At 30.1% G+C, this 23235-nt stretch overlaps 2 protein-coding genes across 5 annotated transcripts in view; one reads left to right on the forward strand and one right to left on the reverse strand.

Annotated features, from left to right (window-relative positions):
* Window positions 1-23235, reverse strand: part of Polr2D (RNA polymerase II subunit D) — a 92404-nt gene that overhangs the window by 62340 nt on the left and 6829 nt on the right. Inside the window, exon 1 of one of the 4 annotated variants that reach the window (XM_067047651.1) lies at window positions 21111-21144. The exons of 2 other annotated variants lie outside the window; for them this stretch is intronic. In XM_067047651.1, coding sequence (XP_066903752.1) covers window positions 21111-21129 — 19 coding nt within the window. In that variant the 5' untranslated portion in view covers window positions 21130-21144. Of the gene's footprint in view, window positions 1-19797; window positions 19915-21110; window positions 21145-23235 lie in introns of those variants that run through there. One more of the 4 variants, XM_067047650.1, reaches the window with a different exon arrangement.
* The window catches only part of Det (Deterin), a 29351-nt gene continuing 14530 nt past the window's right edge, over window positions 8415-23235 (forward strand). Inside the window, exon 1 of the mRNA XM_067047649.1 lies at window positions 8415-8516. Within this exon, the coding sequence (XP_066903750.1) occupies window positions 8430-8516 (87 nt within the window). The 5' untranslated portion in view covers window positions 8415-8429. The remainder of the gene's footprint in view (window positions 8517-23235) is intronic.

Here is a 23235-nt window from a genome sequence, read left to right on the forward strand (position 1 = left end):
ACCAATGGGTGGTTCCTTCCCAAGTTTTTCAAGTGTATATGAAACATACTACATATTTACCTATTGTATTATTTTGTACAGTTGTAAATTACAATAAATAAATAATTAAAAAAAAAAATTAAGAATAAGTTATGAACAAAATTAAACGTTTTTGGCGCGTAGCTCACAAAATTAACAACTGAGAAATGACAAAACTACCATTAAATATTTTATAACTACATAGCCATTAATTATTAGCTTCAAAATGAGAAGGAAATTTCGGTCTAAAGAAGGATACGCAAAAAAAAAATAATAATAATTTATACTCAGGCAATTTAAATTTTTTGAAAATCCCTCTAAGTGAAATAGCATCGCAATTTAAGAATGACTCACATAATATTCTCCCCAATAGACTAAATAAAAATAATAAACAATAAATTGAATCAATAATCCAATGTATAAATAAAACTATGTATGTTTAATGTAACTAAATATATTAATTGATATCAAAGTTTCAATATTGTACAATTAATGTTTATACACCCTCAAATATAACAATATCAAAGTATTGCCAGGTCTGCTAGTTATTAATAAATATAAAATTATTACCCAGTCACATTATTTAAAACATAGCCCAAAATAGGGTCATTGTGAGGTCTTATTTATTTCTGGACATTTCTTTGACAATATTTACGGCATATAATAATTTTTCTCAATTAAATCATTTTAACTTAACTATGTTGAGAGTTATTTTTTACTTTCGCCAATTATATAATTATTGAATTGATATTCATTAATTACGTTTTACCTTTTCCTATTCGGAGTTTTATCCAACGCATTAAAGTATCGGGTGCCCAATTTGCCAATGGAAAATAGAACTTCAAGAGTTCTACATAATCCCACACATCTAACTAGACAAACACTCGGCTGGGGGAAAATGGGCAGAGAGAGAGACTGTCAATAGAGTAGTTTTTTGGCACGCAAGCAAACAGAAGGTTAAAGGGGAGACAACGTTGAAGCTCATCTGGAAATCGGCCAATAGAAGCAGCAGACAGAACCCAAGAGAACAAGCCATTAAACTAGGTCTTTGAATCCACATGTACTCGATGAACAGTAGCATTAACAAATAAATGAGGTCGTAAAATACAGTAAACGATAAAATAAAAACTTGTTTGTTAATTGTAATGTTATACCTTCTAACAGGAGCCCATAACTAAATATCTACAATTTCATCTTAAGCAAATTAACTTTTTAAAGATTCGTCCAAAAATTTATGAAATGAGCCTGTGATGCCAAAACACTCCATTCATAAAAAAAATCAGTTGCCATGCCTCGATCGGAAGCCTCAAATAATTAAATAAATTGTCGTTTTTGGTTTAAGCAAGATAATTGTTTTCCCACTCTAAGATATGATATATCATATAACGTTAAACAATATAACGAGGTTTAACTTAATTTGGTATGGGGGAAAAAATAGATGAAGAATAGGAATGTTCATTTTTAACTAGACTTGCATGGACCTCAAATTTTCCAAAAGTACCCTTAATTGACTATACTTACTTCTACAATAAAGTAGAAAACGATTGGACACAACAGGAATTATAAAAGTAAGGAAGTGTAAAAAAAAAGTATTGAAAGAATTGAAAAATACTAGGCTTCCTAAAGGTTATGGCAAATCAGGCGCATTTTACTGACACATAACCGAAACTTTGAAAAAAATATTTTCATATGATTATTATTAACATAATTTAAAACATTTTCATGCAATACGTTATTTATTTCAGCACTGAACCTGAGACTTCTATCTTACGTTATGTTAATTTTGTTTTTACATTGCCACCATACACTTAATTTTTAGATTAAGAAAATTGAAGTTTTAGTTTATTTCTATCGTTTTTATTGGTTTATAATATTTAACTTTATTTTTGAATAATAAACTTTTTTTACGAGATTATCGAGTTTTAAGAACCAATAAAAAAAAACAAAAAACAAATTAGGAGGCATAGTACTGATTTATGAAAACCTAATATGAATACACATTTCACAGAAAAATAACTAAACAAAAAGTCTACTGCTTAACTAGACAATTCACACACAAACTAAAAAAAAAAAAAGATCCCCAACATTTAATAAAAATAAATAATCAAGAATCACTTACTTGTTCAAACTGCACAAGTCTTCAAGATGTAAAAATACAAAGCAAAATGTAATGCAATTTCAACAGATGTTTACTCCATGCGTTCAGTAGAGTAACTGAAAATTTTGACGGAGCTTGCCTAAAAGAGGGTACAGAAAATCACCTAACGGTAAAATTTATGATGGTCACAGGTATCAGTATTGGAAGCACAGGCTAGAAACTTCAAAGCCTAAAGGTTTACTAAAATTGTTCCTTTGTACGATAACTATTTTTCAACAATACCACATTTAGATATTTTTTAGATAAGATATCATATAACAATAGAATTTCTGGTCTTTTGAAAAACTTCGACTTTTTCTACTAACTCTAAAAACTATTTCACTCTATTATGTAAGAAAATTTTTAGTGATCACTATGTAATATTTTATTTTACTCTCAGCGAATTAAACACTTAAAGCCTAAACAGTTAGAAAAGAAAAAAAAGCACAATATATTTATATTTAGTACACTATAATGAAAAAAAAATAATACAATCTGAACCACAGAATACATTATATTACAGTTATACAATTTGAGCAACGAGTAGTGCAATCAAATGAACAGTTTATATTATATTTATGTAATTTGTAAAACGAAGGTTGGTCCACTGTTGGAGTAATGGAGGCAGGCAGGGGGTACCCCTTCTAATTTCAAACCTCAAAAAAAAAAAAATCTATGATCCATACTATATAATACTTAATTCTTCATCTATTAAATTAATAAATTGTCAAATTGACTCAAGGGGAATTGGGTTTAAACAAAAAGAAACGACCATAAAATATAATAAAACTGAAGAAAGACAATCTGCTCCATAAACAGAACGTATTGCTTACACAACATCGAGTTCACCAAATAAAGATAAACTGATAAAGATTTAAATGAGAATTTGAAAAAAAAAAGATCAGCTCAAAAATATCATTCGAAGAACAGAAGAAAAAAAAACGGCTGCTATAAATAAATCAGGTGATCGAATGTTTAGAAATTCCACTAGATCTACGGTTTGGTCATCGAATAGAAATAGGATTCAATTCAGATAAAAATATTGGAAGTATATAGGAGGGATATTGCATTACAAAACCTGGCAAGTTCATCATCCATTTCTTTAACAGTTTTCCTTATGGATTATTATAATGTGAAAGGTTTTTATTCCTAAAGCTGTTGAATCACAATTACGTAACATATTTTGGAAAATTTGTACAACTGTTTAAGAAAAAAATAATTATTAAAAATCAGAAAATGGACCAGGCTGATTTTGGAATACAAACCACGAGCCGTATTAGTTAATTCTCTATTTGCATAGAAAATATATCATAAATAGATAAAACTATTGAATTTTGATGATTTATTAGTTTATTAGCAATTAATTGATAAAATATTTATTCCTATCTGTAGAAGAGAGTGTTGTACCTTTATAACTACCATTACTTATTATGCAATCTACTACCATTTTTTTCAAGGTTCTCTCTTCAGTAAATATAGTATTCCTAAAAGAGTAGCATTGGAAACAACGATGTAACACTGGAGAACAGGTGAAAAATATTTATCCTATTTCAACCATAAGAAGTGAATATTTTTCAAGTTGAAACATCTTTTAGGAAGTGTGAATGGTACATACTACATCTACGAAACAAGGATTGCTAAGACACTTTAGATGGTTGTATTCGTCTACACATTGTAATATGACATGAAACATAAATTTATCTGAAGTACCTTTAACCATAGAATGGAAAAGGTCGAAGGTATATCACTGGACCCTCTAAATAGTTTTTCCATATCGTCAAAGACCAGCATGAACTTACTACTTTGAATTTTCAAATAGTTTTGTAAAAATTATCCAATTAACTCCTAAACTTTTATTCCGAAAATAAAAGCAAAGCAGTTCGTATAAGACTCAAATGCATTTGAGAGGAGTGCCAAGAGTTGGAGGAACAAAATTTTTAAAAAGAATATGTAGTTCTGTTCTAGTCCCAATATAAAACCAAAAAGAAGAATTTTGTGGGTCCGAATAAAGAAAGTAGAAAATGATAACTTAACAGTTTGGTATTTTTAAAAACAACTCAGGAGTGTGAAATTTGAAAGAAGGTGATGAGGCACTACGGTATAGAACAAGAAGGTGTTGTGACCAAATGATATAATTTAGAGAAAACGAGCCGGGAAAATAAACCCTTCAGTTCTTATTTTATTAATTTTAAATGTTTGTCAATGTACATATTTCTGCAAAAAATACTTATTATACAGTTTATATCCACATATTAGTTGTTATTACTGCCAAGACAAACACCCTCTCTCAACAGTGCAACACACTACTGGTGCAGATATCAGTGAAGATGACATTCACGCGTTCAGGTAAGCCTGCAATATTACATGCAAAAAATTGATATAATATTGCAGTTTATAAATTTGCGCTTCAACATGACTACGAAAATAGAACTATGAGTGTCCCGAATGAGTTTTAAATATTTCTAGACTCTGAATTGAGCAAGCTTGTCTGACGTAGTTGCGTCTCTAAACTAAGTAGAACATATTAGGGGTATTCATGATGTATTAAATGTTAAGAGCTCCTAGCGGATTTTTTGAGCAACTTTCCTTCCAAAACTTCATATTATTGTTTACTTTTAAGTTTTGAACAATATAAATTGTGTGAAATTTTGGACACTGAGTGCCTTGGCCTTGTTGATCTTCTGACTTGTGAGGGAGAGAATCAAGATGAGCTAATTGAGAATTGTCATTATTATTATTATTATTGTCATACATTGCTTTTTTAGTTTTAAAAACATCCCAAACAATGCTAACAAAATCAAAACAAAAACTACGAGCAAGTAACCTAACACAACAAACAAAACGGTGACGAGCCAGCTGGTATGTTGCATGACGTCATCCTCCATTTAACAGACTCTCAACCATGTTATGTTATATCATTTTAACATGGTAAAAGAAGGAAATATTCCTTCATTTAACATGTTAAACTAAAGATAATGAATACCCCTATTATAGCAGTAGACTCAGTGGAGTTTCACAGCTCAAATGAATCACCCTGATAAGTTAATTGAAGATAATATTAATATATTAAAAAAAAAAACTTCTAAACGTTTAGAAATAGGGGCTAGTGGTTTAAAAATAAAAATAAAAAATAGTATAAAATTAAAATTATTACTAGCACTAATTATCAAAAGAGTATTTATTTCATCATAGATTTTAATTTCCAGAAATTCTAGTTTGACTCTTTTAAAGTTAAATCTTAAAAAAGTAAAATAAAAAAAATTAATACGGATAAAACAAAATATATGGTTAGCAGTATAAACGGAACGAATTTTGGTGATATAGATATAAGAAGAAATACATTTGAACAGGTAGATAGGTTAAAGAAATTAAGGTCCAAGGGGAAAATAAAAAAACCGAACAAGCCAAAAAAAAAAAATAAAAAGAATGAAAAAAAAATTATTAGAGAATAGTCGAATACATAAAGAAAAAACGAACTTAAAGAAGAAATAAAAGCGAGGTTAAAGACGGTAAATGCTGGATATTTTTAAATTTCAAAATTGCTTAGCTCGCGCTGTCTGCCCAAAAACTTTAAAGTTATAATTTACAAAACCATTGGCTAATCAGAGCGAGAAACAAAATATAAACAAGAATGGACTTAGTTCTGAACAACTATATCAAGATAGTCGTACTATTTGATTAAAGTAAAATTCTTACGTTTTAAATAATTGACGTAATAATATAGAAAAAAAAATGTAAGTTTAAATTTCAGATATCGCAAAAGAATAAATTATAAATATTATTGAAATTAAGTGCTCTAAAGAGGTTTTAACAATGAAATGCAACAACACAACTTTTCAGCATAAAAGTTTTTCTGACCTGGGCCAAGCAATAAAGACAGCAATAAACTAGTCCTTTATTCTTTACGACTCTTATGTGTCAAAACTGATAGTATGTTAGTTATGTCATAGATAAGGCTTTTTTTCCTTACCAATGAAACGTTTGAAGCAGTGCTTGTCAGTATCTTCTTATATTAATTCCTCAAAAGAACATGATAAAGAAGGTAACTCAAAATAATAAAGAAAATAAATTATGTGAATTTATTACAGCTGACATAGTTAATGTTGAAACAAAATAACTACTTTAAAAGAAGGAAAATAATTTAATTAATTTAAGTAAAATTTTAGCCCATTCTAATAAGAAAAAAAGGGCAAAGAAGTAATAATAGCCATTCACCTTTCAAATTAATACAAACGTTATAATTTTTCAATAATAATAAAATTACCGTCAAAATACCGTCATTAAATCCCACTTCAAAAAAACTTAAATAATAAAATTTTTATGAGTTGTTTTCATAAGGAAGTTTGTATCAAGTGTTTATGAGCACTTTTCATAAGAATACCGGTTATGAAATGTCATAGGTGCCAGTATAATGTTTTTTTGTTTTTTTTTATAACGCACAACTACCGTTTATAATATATAAATATGTTATCAAGTATAGAACTGATTTTCATGTAAAATGAAACACTCAATATAACCATTAGTAATTATATTTTCATAAATGTGCGACAAAATGAGAGAAAGTATTAAGAATAAAAATCCAGAAAGTTCATGAAAGAAAAGAAATTGGAATATTCAAGGGAAAAATAATTATTTAAAATTAAGTAATAATTTGAGCGAACAGAGTGAAATACAATTTGAAATATGTACATGTGTATGTGTTCATACAAAAAATATAATTAAGAAAAATATGAAACTTTACTCGTCAAAATTACTTTTATCATCCTGGCATTTTAACAAATTAAAAAAATAAGTTCACTGTGGCAGTGGTTCCCAACTGAATACCTCAAGCGTATTCTCGGAGTGCACAAGCGAATGAGACTTTCCCAAAATATTACAAAAAAAAAAAAAAAATTAAAATAGTAATTTTATCATTCCAGCATCATTTTTGTACCATTTTTCCCCTTCTTTTCCTACATATTTAACTAAGAATAAGTGTACCAGCATTATAGCACAAATATGTCATACCTCGACAAGGCTGCAGCGAATTTTTCTTTAGCACAATAAGAGTGCCGTTGCGAAAAGTTTAAGAACCACTGACTGCACTAGGCCACTTTTCGGTTGGAAAATTCGGTCTGCACTTTGTGCAAATCCAGACGATAAGATTAGGGCAGTGGTCCTCTCTTACCCCAAAAGTCTCTGAATTTGTTTCGGTTTACAACTTCCAAATTGTACAGGACAGGCCAAATTATGTCTGACTCTTATTTCTTTTGATTAGTAATATCCTTATACGTTACGCGTTCATCATTATTCGAATAGTTTCCATTGAGTCATAAACTAAAGTATTATTTAAGTAAGCTTAATGTAGATAACATGATAAAATAGAGACTCGAATAATTACAAACGCCATCTAAGAAAAAAATCAATAAAATATTAAAATTAGTCTATTAATATTTTTATTATTATCCATATTAATTTATTATACTACATCTAAGTATAATAATTATACTACATCTATAAGCTAATAGCTTATATAGTATTTTAGGGGATTTATAATATTAAAAATATGGGTTATTACTATCTATATAGATATATAGATATATTGAGTGCAAAAGCGGTAGGTCAACTTTTGAGATATTTAAAACTCATGGGGAAATTATATTATGATTTTAGGAACAAATGTCTCTTTTTTTTCTTTTAAAGCTAATCGTTCACAGGTATATCCAAATTTAAAAATATTTGAAGTTAATCTATTCATTAATTAATTAAGGCTCATATAATCTTTATATTTAATTATGTTTGTGCACATATTGTCAGCTGCAATATTTTACTTATATTTATTTTTAACTGTGCCGAAGTGAAATAATTTTCCTGAGATTAAAATGTTATGTATTATATAAAATCAATATTGTAATTTCGGAAAATGGAAGAATACTTTATAAAGAATACCTTTATTATGTTATATCAAACGTTATCTTTAAACATTAAAAATTTAATTGTTATATTACTTTTTTACTATATAAGTTTAATTTCTGTATTGTTAATTTATTTATTTATTATTTTGTTCTATTGTAATTTTCTTTTAAGTTTTTTTAAATATTATTTTCCATTAAGTTTAATTTGTTATAACTATTATTTTATTTATGCCACAACTAACCAAAACGCGTAATGGTATATGAAATTTTCATCCATATAGATTTTATTGTCTGCTGCAATTGCAATACAGGTTCAGAACAAGTTCAAACATGCATCTGGAAAATCCAGTCTGGGTTCTCGATAAGTTATCGCTCGTTCCATGGCCACAGAGCTGTCCAAACCGCAAATAGCTCAGTCGAATCACACAAGTTCACACAATAAATGCACAGGAATCAACCGGTTGAAGGTCTGTCTAGTACAATAGTAATAGAAAAAGGTATTTTCAAGGATATTGTAACTTAAAATAGAAACAGCTAAACCTATTATTATAACGTCTGATAGCTTCTTGTTTCATTACAATTTTATCTTCATAGGCAATGGCGTTTTAGAAACGCAGTAATTAGTAAGTCAGTGAGTGGGTGGTTTGCATGTTTTTTCATTTACTAAGAAGAAAAAAGTTTTCTGTGTTTGCCAAGACTAGTCCAAAATTAATGGTATTCGTTTTATTTTGTTGAGAATTCAACTATATTTCATGTGCGTGGCAAAAACCAATCTTGCAAGAAGTTGTATAGTTGAAAGACTATGTAATAAGTTATTTGAAAAAAAAAATTGGGAGAGGGGGAGGAAATTAGAAATAATTTGTTTAAACCACTAAACAATAACGTTCACTGTGTTCACCCCCCTCTATTCTGGCTTTTTAAATGCATGCGATGGATGTAGAAATGCCGGGACGGAGTGGAGCGGATCGCGCCGGAAAAGAGGGCTATGAATTTATTAAGGTTCTGGTACACATTTGTCAAACCATGGCAAATCCGCGCATACGCAAGCTGTTAGATAAGTTATTTGGATTGGCTGTGACAAGTTAATAAGGAATTTATGGCCGACCCATCCAACGTTCCTTTTAGGGGACAAATCAAACGGCGTTTGGGCAAGCCCCACATGTTTCTGCTCAATTAGTATTATTTTAGAACTGCCAACATATAACTATTAGTGTTCACGTGTTTTAATAAATGATAGGTTTTTTCCGAACCTTCGTAATCAAGAATTAACTTATTTATTAGATGTTAATAAAGCGTTTTTTCGATTAATTTTAATTCGGTTTATTCTTTTATTTTACATAGCACAAATATACAAAATAAAGATTTCAAAGGTCAGAGTGATTAAATTAAGAAGTATCAGATAAAAATTGCAGATCTAAAGTTGGATTTATTGGTTATCTAGTATAATCTCTATCTTTTTTACCACCTACTTTGCAGATATTTACGTTTCCTCAGATTTACGGCTGTCTTCATATAGGCAATCTTTAATTTGTTTTATTATAAATGAAGGGGTTAGTGGATAAAGGGGCTATGCGACAATATGTTTTTTTCGATAACCACAAAAATAACGTTAAATTCAACACGAGCCTACTAATCAATGCAAAACCTGGGGACGCATGTAGGCTAGCAGGTAAAAGTTGTGTGATGCGCACACCACATTTATGATAATAATTAAGGGAGCAGTATATAAATTTATAATTGTAAATTCTGTAATGATTATTCTTCATATAAATTGATGGGTTTACTGATTGAATGGGTCATGTTACAAATAGTAAATTTTTTTGTTCGTGCTTGTTATGTTTTGAAGTGTACATAGCTCCTTCTACATCTACGTACCTCAGTTAATAATTGGAGTTTGAGGTTAGAGTACCTCACACTGGCTGGATAGGCACCTACTCCCTTTATCCACAATAAAGAATCAAAAAATGTAATATAATCCCTTCATCCACTTACACCTTCAACTAATTCATTTATTTTCTTGTTTTATTATATTTTCATTTTAGTATTTTTATTTAGTTGCAAAACTTAATTAAATTTGCATAAATTAAATCATATGTTTTACATCTAAAAATAATCTCAAAATTGTAAAGTTCTAGCATATAAACTGTAACAGCTTCCATAATGCCCCAATAAATAAATGTCTAATAAACACATATTTCATTTTATGCTTATAATTTCTGTATGTTGTTTTGACACTGACCGATAGATATTGCAATCCGTTGGGACCAAACTGAATTTACTTGAAAAAAAATAAATAAATAAAATAAAAAAAATATTCATGATTCACATCAGCTTGGCTGATTCTATGATGAATATCACTCTGACCGACCATGTAGGGGTACTTTAATCATCACAATCTCACTAGCCATCAATGAATTAAAACGGTCATGTTAGAATAGAAAAAAAAAGTAATAATTATTTTTTTTTTACTTACGAAATGCATTTTAACTTGGAATACTTCCGCTTAAAGTTAGAGATCCACCAGAAAAGAAGATTTAGTTAGATTCCGATAGTGAAAACAAAAACAAAAGCTAATAAATTGTGCTATGTTTAAATAAGTATTACAGTTTATTACTATTAAATCTAAGCCACATAAGGATGTGTTTTAAAAAAATATATATATACAGCCATATTCGCTTGGATGGTACCAAAAGAAAGAAAATGTTAACTAAACTAGGAAAGCTTCCTGAAGGACATGTGATCTTGACATAGATTGTCTAGAAACCTGTTTCAGCCTTTCTTGTTTCTTGGCGGCCTCCTGGTAACCGCTCAAAGCTATAAAACTCAGATCGTACGACTATATATTCTCAACAAGATAATAAATCAGAGAACACTCGATGAGCTATAAATAAACTATACAATGCAATGGGCAAAACAATATTTAAGTTCAACATACAACTGAATTAGATACCTCAAAATGCATCTAAGAAGGTACGGTACTATCAGAATGATTGGGGAGAAAATCTCATCAGGACCACATAAATAATAAAAATTATTTAACAATAACATTTTTTGGAAGAAGATAGCTGACCACATGAAGTAGATTGTAGGAAGATAAAGGTGATGGTAAATGAAGGTACAAAATAATAGAAAAACTATCTAATGTTAACATCAACGTTTCGCCTCACTTTGCAGGCCTTCGTCAGTGCTAAATGAAAACAAGATACAAACATTGTAAGAAGTGACAGAATATTATAATAAATATACAGTGAAAGCAAGAAAAAAGATGAAGTCCTACAAAGTGGAGCGAGACGTTAGTTAACATCAAATAGGTTTTTCTACTATTTTGTACCTTTAGTGAGTGCCACCCAGAATAACTTGCTACAATAGCATTTTTTATTGTGGGAGTGGGTAGCTCAGTAGTAAAGCACTGTCCTACTAACACTAAAGACCCGGGTTCGAATCCGGCTGTGACAGATAATTACTTTCTGTTTCACTGTAGCCCATAGTCAGCCCTGTGGTTTTGGTAGCCCTCAGAAATCCACTCAGCCAGATGAAGTAAGTACTCTTAATCAGTTAAAAAAAATTTTGACGGTCCGGCATAATTCTGTTAAAAAATTACCTTGCATAACCATTGGTCAAGTAATAATACTTCCTTACCCCTGATCTTTCATGGATTGTAGCAGTAAGTAAATATTTAATTTTTTTTTTTAAACATTTTTTATTAATAGCTATTACTCTCTTTGCGCACAAGAGAACGGCAAGATATAGAATATATTTTAAATATGAAAGTGAAAACTTCATGCGGGGCCGACCTAAGTCTATCAATCTAAAATCTGCGGTCGACGTCGGATCGAATCAACTTTTTTTCATTACGTGGCAGTCCCAAAATATGAAAAACATGACCCCCCACCATGGTTTGAATAGGTTGGTCACCTATAGATAACTAGGCAAAAATCACCTTCGCTGTGGATTGCATTTAAAGAAAAAAACACATGCATCTCTGTAGATTAACAATAAGATGAGAAAAAAATGACAACTAATACTTCCATGGAGTATTTATGAAATTAAATTTTTTAAATAAATTGACTGGGATGTAGAAGTACGGAAAAAGTTTGAAAATGGAAAAAAGTAAAAAGGCCGAAACGTTACTAGAAAAGGCCAAAAAAAAAAAAAAAAAAATAAAAAAAAAAAAAAAAATTATTATTAAATAAATATAATATACAACAAGGGGTTAAAAAAGGCCCAAGCAAAAGGTTGCCCAAAAATAATCCGAATAACAAATAAAAAAAGAAACCCAACAAAAAAAAGAAACAACAATCATAACGTAGATTAGGATGAAAATTAACATGTAAATGCAAAATTAAAAATCCTAAGTATTTATTTATTCCGATGACGTTCCATTTTAATTTTATTTCTTAATATATGTATATAATTTTAATTATACAAATGTATTTATTAATTAAACAATATATATTAAAAATAAGCTTCTTAGGGTAAAAATAAATAAATAAAAGAATAAGAACACAAACGTTACCGTATTTGGCAGGTTTCTTCCACATCAAAATGATTCCAGGGATAGAAGTTATACAAAAGTTAAACGCGCAAAAAAAGATTAGGCATTGCGGTTTTCGTAAAAATATAGAGGGATAAAACAAATAAAATTTATATTGCTTATTTGCTCATCCAAAGAGAAAAACCGCAGACAAGACATTACAGTGAGTCTGAATAACATAATGAAGTTATAATGGCCCAGACAATTCACAAATCCTTAAGCTCTCAAGACACGTCATTGAATGAATTAGTATAACAAATTCGTATGTAAATATAGGTAGGTATACACGAATATTCCGTGATAGATAAGAATTGTTATGATTGATAAAATTAATGTAAGAACATATCATGCAGTCTAAGTCAAACGGATAAAAAAAGTTAGATAAGCCGAGTCAGAATTAAATAAGATTAATAATAGCGAAGCAGGGAACAACGTACAACTAAAATTTAAGTAATTAAAATTTAGTAATTCGCATAGTTAAATAATTATTCAAGTTATTTAAGCTCTCTACAATATATACTGATATTCTTTTATTGAATTAATAAATAAATTTGGTTGAAAAATAAATTTAAAAAAATAAAATAATTGCGTTGTTATAAAAAACAAAAAAAAACAACAAATAAATACGGATTTTTACCATCACGTAAATTTTAAAGGCCAATACATGTAGAGCATAGTGTAGGAAATGCTTTGAAATGAGACAGCATTTATGAAATAAAAAATGCAGATTACAGATTAATTTCATTTGAATGAGGGAATTAGATTTGTTAGTTAATAATGAAAAACCGTGGAATACTGAAGACAGTCATATTCTTAAAGATAACCATAAAACGTAAAAAAATACACGGTAGGCCACAATTCTACACACGATAAGAAAAATATCAAAAGATTTCCTTACACTGATTCGGAAGGACATTTATTAACGTACAGTCGTTCATTAGAATTAAACATAAGACTGAATCTAAGTAAAATTTATATTTTTAAAATGTAACAAATCATGGGTAAAGAATTCATGGATAAAGTGAAGGATGTAAGACAATTTCATATAAATATACAAATGATATTTTCATAAACTTAAAGTAATACATTTAGTTTAATCGACTTTTAGCAAATGTGGAGAATCTCGACTGCGTCCAGACTGCCCCGATGAATCTGGTGTGTTGCGGGTTAGTATTTTTAGACTCATTTAGTACAAGAGGCCAAGAGGAGAAAAAAAGCAGTTATCTCACCTCAATTTTTGATTACTTTAAAGAAAACTATGTATAATTAATAGTCAAAATTGATGAGTCTGCCAAGTATAGGTAGAGGGAATAAAAAAATGGCGGCTGTTTCAAAGCGATAAAAAAAAAATAATTTTTTATTCGGATCACTGTATCTTAAAAAGTAGGATCAACACAAGAAAACCTAAGAGAAAGTCAAATTGCCTATTAGCACACAAATTAAAGCTAGTTTAATGAGCTATAAAGTAGTTTATGACGTTTAATTTCGTAGCAGTTGTAATTTTTTTGAAATTTGTTAAAACAAATTGATTAATAATTGTTTGGACCAAATTTCATTTGCCAAATTTATATTCATATGTGAATATCATAAAAACTACTACGCCTACGAAGATAAGTGTCATAAACTACTTCATAGTAAGTTAAATTTCCTTTATTTTGAGTGTTGGCAGACATACGTGCGTCTTATGGATCTAGAGATATATTTTTACAAAATCCAACATTTTATATGAACTACTAGAAATTAACATTTTGTGAGTTTATTTTGTCAAATATCATAAAAACTACTAATCCTACAACGAAAAAAGTTATAAACTATTTTATAGTAAATTTAATTAGCATTAATTTGAGTGCTGGCAGACATCTGTATGTCCAATGGTTTTGGAAATAAAGTTTTTCATAAATCAAACCTATTGTCCGAACAACTATAAATCAATTTATTTTAGCAAATATCATGAAAACTACTATTGCTAGGAAGGTAAAAGTCATAAACCATTTTATAGTACATTAAACTAGCTTTAATTTTATTGTTAATAGACATCTATACATCACATAGTTCCTGAGATATAGATTTCTCAAAATAAATTAATTAACAACGGATATTTCAGTACATTTTTATGAAATGTTGCTTTTTAAAAAGCTATATCTCGAGAACTATTGTACGTAAATAGCTCTATTAGGGCTAATATTTCAGCAAATTTACTCTTCTTTAAATAATGTTCTTTTAGATTTTTTATTATTGTTGGTAGTTTTTAAGATATAGAGCTCCGAATGAAAAATTAATGTTTTTTTTTAAAGATTTTGAAACAGCTGCCATTTTTTATTCCCCCTACCTATACTTGGCAGACTCATCAATTTTTACAAGTAATTATACATAGTTTTCATTAAGGTAATCAAAAATTGGGGTGAAATAACTGCCTTTTTTTCTTCTCGGCTCTTGAACTATTTTTCCTAACCCTAAGGGTTATCTAGGCACCTCAAAAGGTAGCAAATACATCTACAGGGTCCAATTGAAATAATTAATATAAAAGTAAAGGAAGATTTTATCACTATATTAACGGTTATAAACTATTTTATAGTAAATTTAATTAGCATTAATTTGAGTGCTGGCAGACATCTGTATGTCCAATGGTTTTGGAAATAAAGTTTTTCATAAATCAAACCTATTGTCCGAACAACTATAAATCAATTTATTTTAGCAAATATCATGAAAATTATTATTCCTACGAAGGTAAAGATCATAAACTACATTATAGTAAATTAAACTAGCTTTAATTTGATTGCTAATACATCTGTACGTCACATAGTTTCTAAGATATAGAATTCTCAAAATACATTAACTAACTACTAATTTTTCAGTAGATTTTTTAAGAAATTTTGCTTTTTAAAAAGCTATATCTCGAGAACTATTGGACATAAATAGCTCATTTAGGGCTAATATTTCAACAAATTTACTCTTCTTTAAATAATGTTCTCTTAGATTTTCTAGTGTTGTTGGTAGTTTTTAAGATATAGAGCCCCGAATGAAAAATTAGTGTTTTTTTAAAAGGTGTTTAAACAGCCGCAATTTTTTATTCCCTCTACCTATACTTGGCAGACTTATCAATTTTGACTAGTAATTATACCTAGTTTTCATTAAAGTAATCAAAAATTGGGGTGAGGGGACTTTCTTTTTTTCTCCCCGGCTCTTGTACTAATTGTTGCACAACATTGGCCAGTTCGGACGTGAATCAGAATTGATTGAAACAGAACGCAATTATTCTCTGCTTCATTCTTTGAACATTTTAACTCAGTGTTTTTGGCGTTATTGATTGATTTTGCGGTACTATGTTGCGGAGTACAGAGTCTAGTTGGTCGCTTCATAGTTATTTTTATTAACTCAAGTACCAATAAAACGTTACACTAAAAAATGGTTGATTGGCAAGAATTATAAGGTACCAGCTTAGAATAAAATGAATAAAAGAGATTACGAAAGCAAGTAGTACTTAACATACTGTGAATTTTCATTTCAAACTAATAAACTATTTGAAAATACTAGAGAAGATAATAGCTTTCAGAGGAAATTCCCTAGAAAGCAACTCCCTATGTCATTTTTGCAATCACTGATGAATTAGAACTGAACATTGGTGTGGGCAGTGTTTTGCAGCGGGGCATTCCGGAGTCGGGACTGCATCTGAACAGTGAATCTACGCAGTGAATCCCAGTGCGTAGATTCATTGTTCAGATGCAGTCCCGACTCCGGGATGCTTCGATGCAAAACACTATGCCCAGACTAATATAACAAATAAAAGTTAATTATATAGGAAGTTTAGAAAGACCAGGAGGGCTGGACCAGTTTGGTAACTGCAGGAGGCACCCAGACGGATGCAGTGGACAATGTGCAGCTCCATCAGTAAAGCGCTAAACCTAGTGCTGGGCTGCACCACAGTAAAAAAAAAAGAAGAAAAAAATCAATAATTGAATAATTAATAAAAGAATAAAAAAAAATTGGTGATCCTTGGGAGCAGTGCCATGCGCAAACCCCAGCGCACTACCCCCCTGCTCCTACTGCTCCCGCACCCCGTATGCCAGAAATGGCAAGGGAGGGGAATATATATATATATAAAAAGTGTCTTCAGGGAGGTATGGTAGATATTGATTCGGAAAAGAATAATTGTCAAATTAAAAAAAAAATCGAATTTTGCTGACAGAGTACAGACTCCTTGATCATTCATAACATAATCATCCTACACCACAAAGGATATACAGAACATTGGGACTATTGATTTGCGTTGAGGTACCCAATAGTCGCAATAATCCAGAAAATGGCATTGTAAACGTTTATTGAAATGAACAAATGATTACAGACCATGAGTGTAATACAACCGCTCGGACGTTTTGGTAAAACAGGAAATGAAAAAAATTTCCTAATCCATAGATCACCTGATAAATGATTTTAATAATGTGATGTCAAAGTCACTTCATCACCTAGAAAATGTTATGCTGATTCCATAGACATTTCTTCGAATAAACGGATTTTGAAAAGTACAAGAGAGCGTACAGACGATGTCGGTATTGATCTAAGAAACCCAAAAAATATATCTGTTAATACAACCAGGATTATAAGAAAATTTTTAGATAAATAAAGTCGTCTACATTCCTTTGATTTTCTTTTTTTTTTAATCTTGTAGATGCTTGCTACTCCTACTAATGCTAAAATGTAAGAAAACAAACAAAAAATTAAATAAATAAATGAAAAAGTTTGACAAGTCACCATATTTCCTCTAATTTAAGTAGTTGAAAAAGTAGATAATATTTTTGTCTCATTTTCAGTATGTTATTTTGAAAAATGAACCTTTGTAGTCAATGTTGAAAAAAAACTAACTTTCCCACTAGGACACTATTAACAAAGATATGGCATTATGTCCATATTACGACATTGTTGAGACAACTTAAAAACAATATATACCCTCGAATATCTTAGGGACTACTTAACATCTTTTTTGATAATAACATTAGCAATAAAAATCTTAATTGGGCCAATAATAGCAACGATATAATAGGGAATGGACTGTGCAACCAATCTGACAATCGTGTGAGTGAACAAAATAATTAACCGTAACTGAATATGAAGGAGATAGTCGGAGATGCGGTCAAAAAGGAACATCTAACAGTTGATATTATTTTTTGTTCCTTTTTGACCGCATCTCCAGACTATCACCTTCAGATATTTTATTATTTGTTATCAAATATTGTAATATATAATTAAGTCAAATTATGAACCATTGTACGCTAATTTGCGGCATTGTTCAGTTATGCTCCCATTTGGAATTCGCGCCGTCAATCAGAAAATAAAAGAAAGCCAAGAATCATTAAGATGTTGAGATAGGCAAATAAATACGTCATCGCCTACAGTTCTAACGTCATACCCATCAAGCCACGCACTGATGGATACCAAATTGAATAAACCAATTAATTACCTATAATTGTATAACAATAGCAAAATAGAAAGGTACGTCCTTTGAAATAGGGGAAATTACGAAAAAGATATATTTTTTAAATAGGTGAGTTCGGGTAGTATTTTTCGATGAATAAATACTTATAATTAAACATATTAATAATCACAGGGTAATCAAAAAATACATTTAATTTTTTACTTGATATCATTTGTGCTGAAGTTCGCTTGATACATTGGGATAGTACAAGTGGCTGGCATGGTGGATGGCACAGAAAATTCTGGTTAGATAAAACTTAATGAGTTGTTCCTAATGAGTACTAATAATATAAAACGCTTCACCGATTTCGGTGTAATGTAAGCTCAAGTCAAACGACGGCTAAACTTTTCAATTTGATATTTAATTTAAGGCTATTAAATTCACAAAGAAGTTAGTATCTGCTTAAGTAATCCTGAATATTTTAACCACAAACTTTTAGAACACTACATATAATCAGCAATAAGATATAAAATTGGTTAGTAATTAATTCACACTAATTAATCCTCAAGGTTATTGTGTTATTAATAAAACATGTAGGTAACGCATGGTGCATTCACAAAGTTTCAAGACCAAAACTTTATTTAACATTTTCGTACAGTAAACTAAAATTCTGCAGTAAATGATCCATGGGCTTCAACACAAAGCTACCAGGACCGTTGGAATCATGGTGAATCGTATCTCCTTCAGGTTCTTCTGATCTGGGGAAACAAAAATAAGTAGCTAGGAGCTAGGTCGAAGTTGTAGGGTTGCTGCGGCAGTGTTGCACCCTGCCCTTACCTTACCCAAAGGTTCGGCGTGAGAGAGGGCGCATCGCCAAGGTGTACAAGCCACGTGACAACATTACCAGGGTGTAGAACCCACGTGACAACATTACCAAAGTGTAGAACCCACGAGGCAGCATTGGCATGTTGCCGCAGCCACCCTACAGCTCCGTCATAGCTTCCAGATATTTCTTTTGGTTTTCATGAAATAACTAGGAGAAACCTGATAGAGAAATACGATTCCAGCGAAAACTTTAACGAAGTCCCTTAAAACCTTCCCACGTGGAGTTTCAGGGAGCCTGTGGACAGTGGATTAATCTCTGGCAGCGCTGTGTTGAGGCCCGCGTGGGTCATATATTGAAGAATTTTAGTTCGCTACGGAAAATGGTGGGTAAAGTTTCAGTTTTGAGGTTAGTCTTGAAACTTTGTAAATGCACCTTGTATCTGTGAGCGAACGCATAATATCGAGGACTTCATCACATTGAGGTTCAGACTTCATATTAATTATAATTATAATTTTTAAACACCTCTTTATTAGAAAACTAATGGTAATTAAAACAAATTATTAAACACTACACAATTACAGACCGAAATTGCATATAAATACCATATACCTCAAAAATTAAAATGGAAACAATAAAATCTAGAAAATTGAGAAAGACAAACGAATAACTAACCAAAAATCGTGGGATCTTTTAAAAGAAAAAAAGTATTCGAGCAAAACTGGAGTGGTTATAACATCTGGTCCTCTTATCAAATTATCAACAACAGAAGTCGTGTTCTCGCATGTTGTTATCCTACGTCACAGTAGAAGCGTGGTAGCAGTACCTTAGGATGGTAAATATGTTAATTACGATTATGATTTTCAAACAATTTTATTGTATTTGCGTACTGATTAACAAAGGACTATATAAATGTAGCGTAAGGTAGTAACAACACGAAACTTTTTTGAAATAATAATACAGAATAGCGTACCTACTTACGGTAGAAGATTTTCAGCATAAAAAATAATAATAATTCTTTGAGAACATTTTTTTGCAAGATAATTCTATTCGTCCATATTCACCAAAGAACGGGTTAGTAGAAAAAACATATGTTAAATAAAAAGTTCATTTATAATATTACGTACATGACTTCTTTTAACAACCACTTTTGACTGCTGATTACATGTTTTGGGATGGATAAACCGTACTGAGCATTACAGTGTTTGTTTTATGATAGTCAAATGTAATTGTTGGAACTTAATTTTTATTTTTTTTTTCAGCGTGATAACAAGCATTCGGACATAAATGGGAGCTAAAATCCGATTGTTCTAGCAAATCTACTGCACCGCATCAATCAAACTAAAAGTTTTCGCTGGGCAATTCCTTCACGATTCAACTCAAATTTAGCATAACGATACATTTCTTGCGGAGTAGATTTGGAGGTAGATTAGAGTAGGTTTGGAATACAAAAATGCAATTTTTCCTTTTCTTTTCACGAGGTTACTATCTTTCATTAAAAAAATTCTAGGGGCAGAAATTCTAGTATTTTGGGAGAATGACCCTATAATTTATCCGAATAGACTTTTTTTTATTTTAATTTTATATAAAGCATTTAATGTGGTATGCACATAAAACGGACATAAGTTTATTTAAACATAGTATTTGAGGCAATGGAGAACCATAATTTTACTAAAACTATCCCAATTTTTAAATTTTTAATAGATTTTAACTTTGATTAATCATATAAAATACTTTTGTTCTAACAACTAGAATTTACTGAAATACAATTGATGTAAATTTGAACGATTTCCCACCAAAACAACGTTCCTATATCATTATGACTGCCAGTAATAAAGTAAAAATTGCAATTGCATTATCTTCTAAGTTTTATACGACAAACATTATAATATTCGTTTAAAAAAAAAAATGCAATATATTACCATATTATGAGAATAAAGTTTAAATCAAATCAAATTAAAAAAAGATAAATTTAATTAAAATATTAATAGATGAATTTCTTTGGTAACTTCCCCTCATAGAAATACACAACCTCAAAATAACTGTGATGAAATCCTGAAGACTGGCCCAAAAAATTGGCTGAAACGTCAGAGAATCATCCCAGTTCATTAACTGAACTGCAAGTATCCGATTACAATTAATGTGTAGAATGTCATGGAGATGAACTATACTATAATACGTTTTATAAATATATTTGCTATATGTATTGTACATACAATTGCAAATTTCAATAAATATTATTATTATTTAACATAATTAACACAATGAATAAGGAAAATAAATAACCATATTACTTGAAAGACAGCCGCTCATGCAACACTACCCACTGATCACTCACTACAATGATCTTCGCCGGACTGACGCGCGAAACGGGGGATGACATCTGCTTTGCTTCAACGCTTATCATTTGTCATCTCTTTGTCCGACCCATTGACGGTGATAGAAAGTTAGGAGCAGAAGTGCAATGACACACAATGATACATCAATTATGTTATATGACCTCAACTGTACTGAAATAGACACGAAATTTACCAATCAGCAGACAATGTATATAGACACTGACGCATTATCCGTTGTTGGGAATTACTTGAGTTTACTAAATTGCAAATGGACGGTAATAAATATTTAAGTTGATAGCCATTATATATATTTTTTATGAATTTACATGACCAACAACACCAAAAACAGAAAATTTCAGGGTGCCGAATTATTGGAGTCCCGCATTAATACAATGTGAGAAAGGAAGGAGGGTTTTCCTGCGGATGGTTTTAAAAGCTGAGGGGAAAAAACAAAAATAATATATTTATTCATTTTTAATTCACTTCGTTCCAGTAGAAAACATGGTAGTAGATATTTTAAATACTTCTACAAACATAATTAAACTACAGATAGAAATAAACTGTATTTTTTAATGTTATTAACCACCTAGAAATATACAACAATGATAGAATTAGTGAAACTGAAGATTCGACGCCGATACCACTAAACGATGTATACCGAACACATCTACCGAATAACGTCCGTCCAAACTCAAATTCATAAGATCAGGATTAACACGATCCTTCTTCCTACGTTTCAGTCAACCCCTTGGATGTTTACCAGACGGATCAGTATTTATTAACTTTATAGGGATAAGTACGTAACTAAACCTCTCAATGCTACAAGCCCTTCTTATCGGATACAATAAAGTACACACATGTATTTATAACTAACCCCATTTATTTTTTTTAATAACCAAAACTCAAGTAGTACAATTAGAGTTGTATAGGAATACACTAAAAGGTCTCGCCTCCCTACCAAAGTATGTTAACGTGTGACTCCAATAATTCGGTACCCAGACATTTTCTGTTGAAACAATTGATGGTTATCTAAATCCATAAAAATGTAGGGTAAAAATAATTTAAAATTATGAAATAAATTTATCAAGCTTTTTTATATTCAAGAATTTATTAAGAATAAAAATACAGGCTCATTAAGTTTAAGTTTAATATTTTTTTTTATCCATGACCTTTAACAAGCGTTTTCTAAACCTATTACAAAATATAATATAAATACTTCTAAAGTTAATTCCTAAAAGAAATAAATAATTTAAATAAATGCAAAATAATATATTTTCATTGGATTAATTTGAAAAGTGATTAAGTTATTCAAGTAATTAGACCTTATCCATTTAGTACAAGAGCCCGAGAGGAGAAAAAAGGCAGTTATTTCACCTCAATTTTTGATTACTTAATTGAAAACTGTGTATAATTTCTAGTCTAAATTGACGAGTCTGCCAAGTATAGGTAGTGGGAATAAAAAATGACGGCTGTTTCAAAACGTTAAAAATAATTAATTTTTTATTCATTTTTTATCTTAACAACTACCAACAACAATAGAAAATCTAAGAGAGCATCATTTGAAGTAAAATAAATTTGCTAAAATATAAGCCCTAAAGAGCTATTTACGTCCAATAGTTCTCTAGATATAGCTTTTTAGAAAGCAATATTTCATAAAAATATTGTATGGAACGTACTGAAATATCAGTAGTTAGTTAATTTCTTTTGAGAAATCTATATCTCAGGAACTATGTGACGTCCAGATATCTATTAACACTCAGATTAAAGCTAGCCTAATGAGCTATAATGTAGTTTATGACGTTTATTTTCGTAGGAGTAGTAGTTTTCATGAAATTTGCTAAAATAAATTTATATTCATACGTGAATATCATAAAAACTATTACCCCTACGAAGATAAGTTTCATAAACTACTTTATAGTAAGTTAAATTTCCTTTATTTTAAGTGTTGGCAGACACATGTGCAACTTATGGGTCTTGAGTTAAAATAGAGATATATTTTTTCAAAACCCAACATTTTATACGAAGAACTAGAAATCAACATTTTGTGAGTTTATTTTGTCAAATATCATAAAAACTACTA

The sequence above is a fragment of the Halyomorpha halys genome, unplaced genomic scaffold, assembly GCF_000696795.3.
Source record: "Halyomorpha halys isolate HHAL.00 unplaced genomic scaffold, Hhal_1.1 Scaffold46.1, whole genome shotgun sequence".
NCBI lineage: Eukaryota > Metazoa > Arthropoda > Insecta > Hemiptera > Pentatomidae > Halyomorpha > Halyomorpha halys.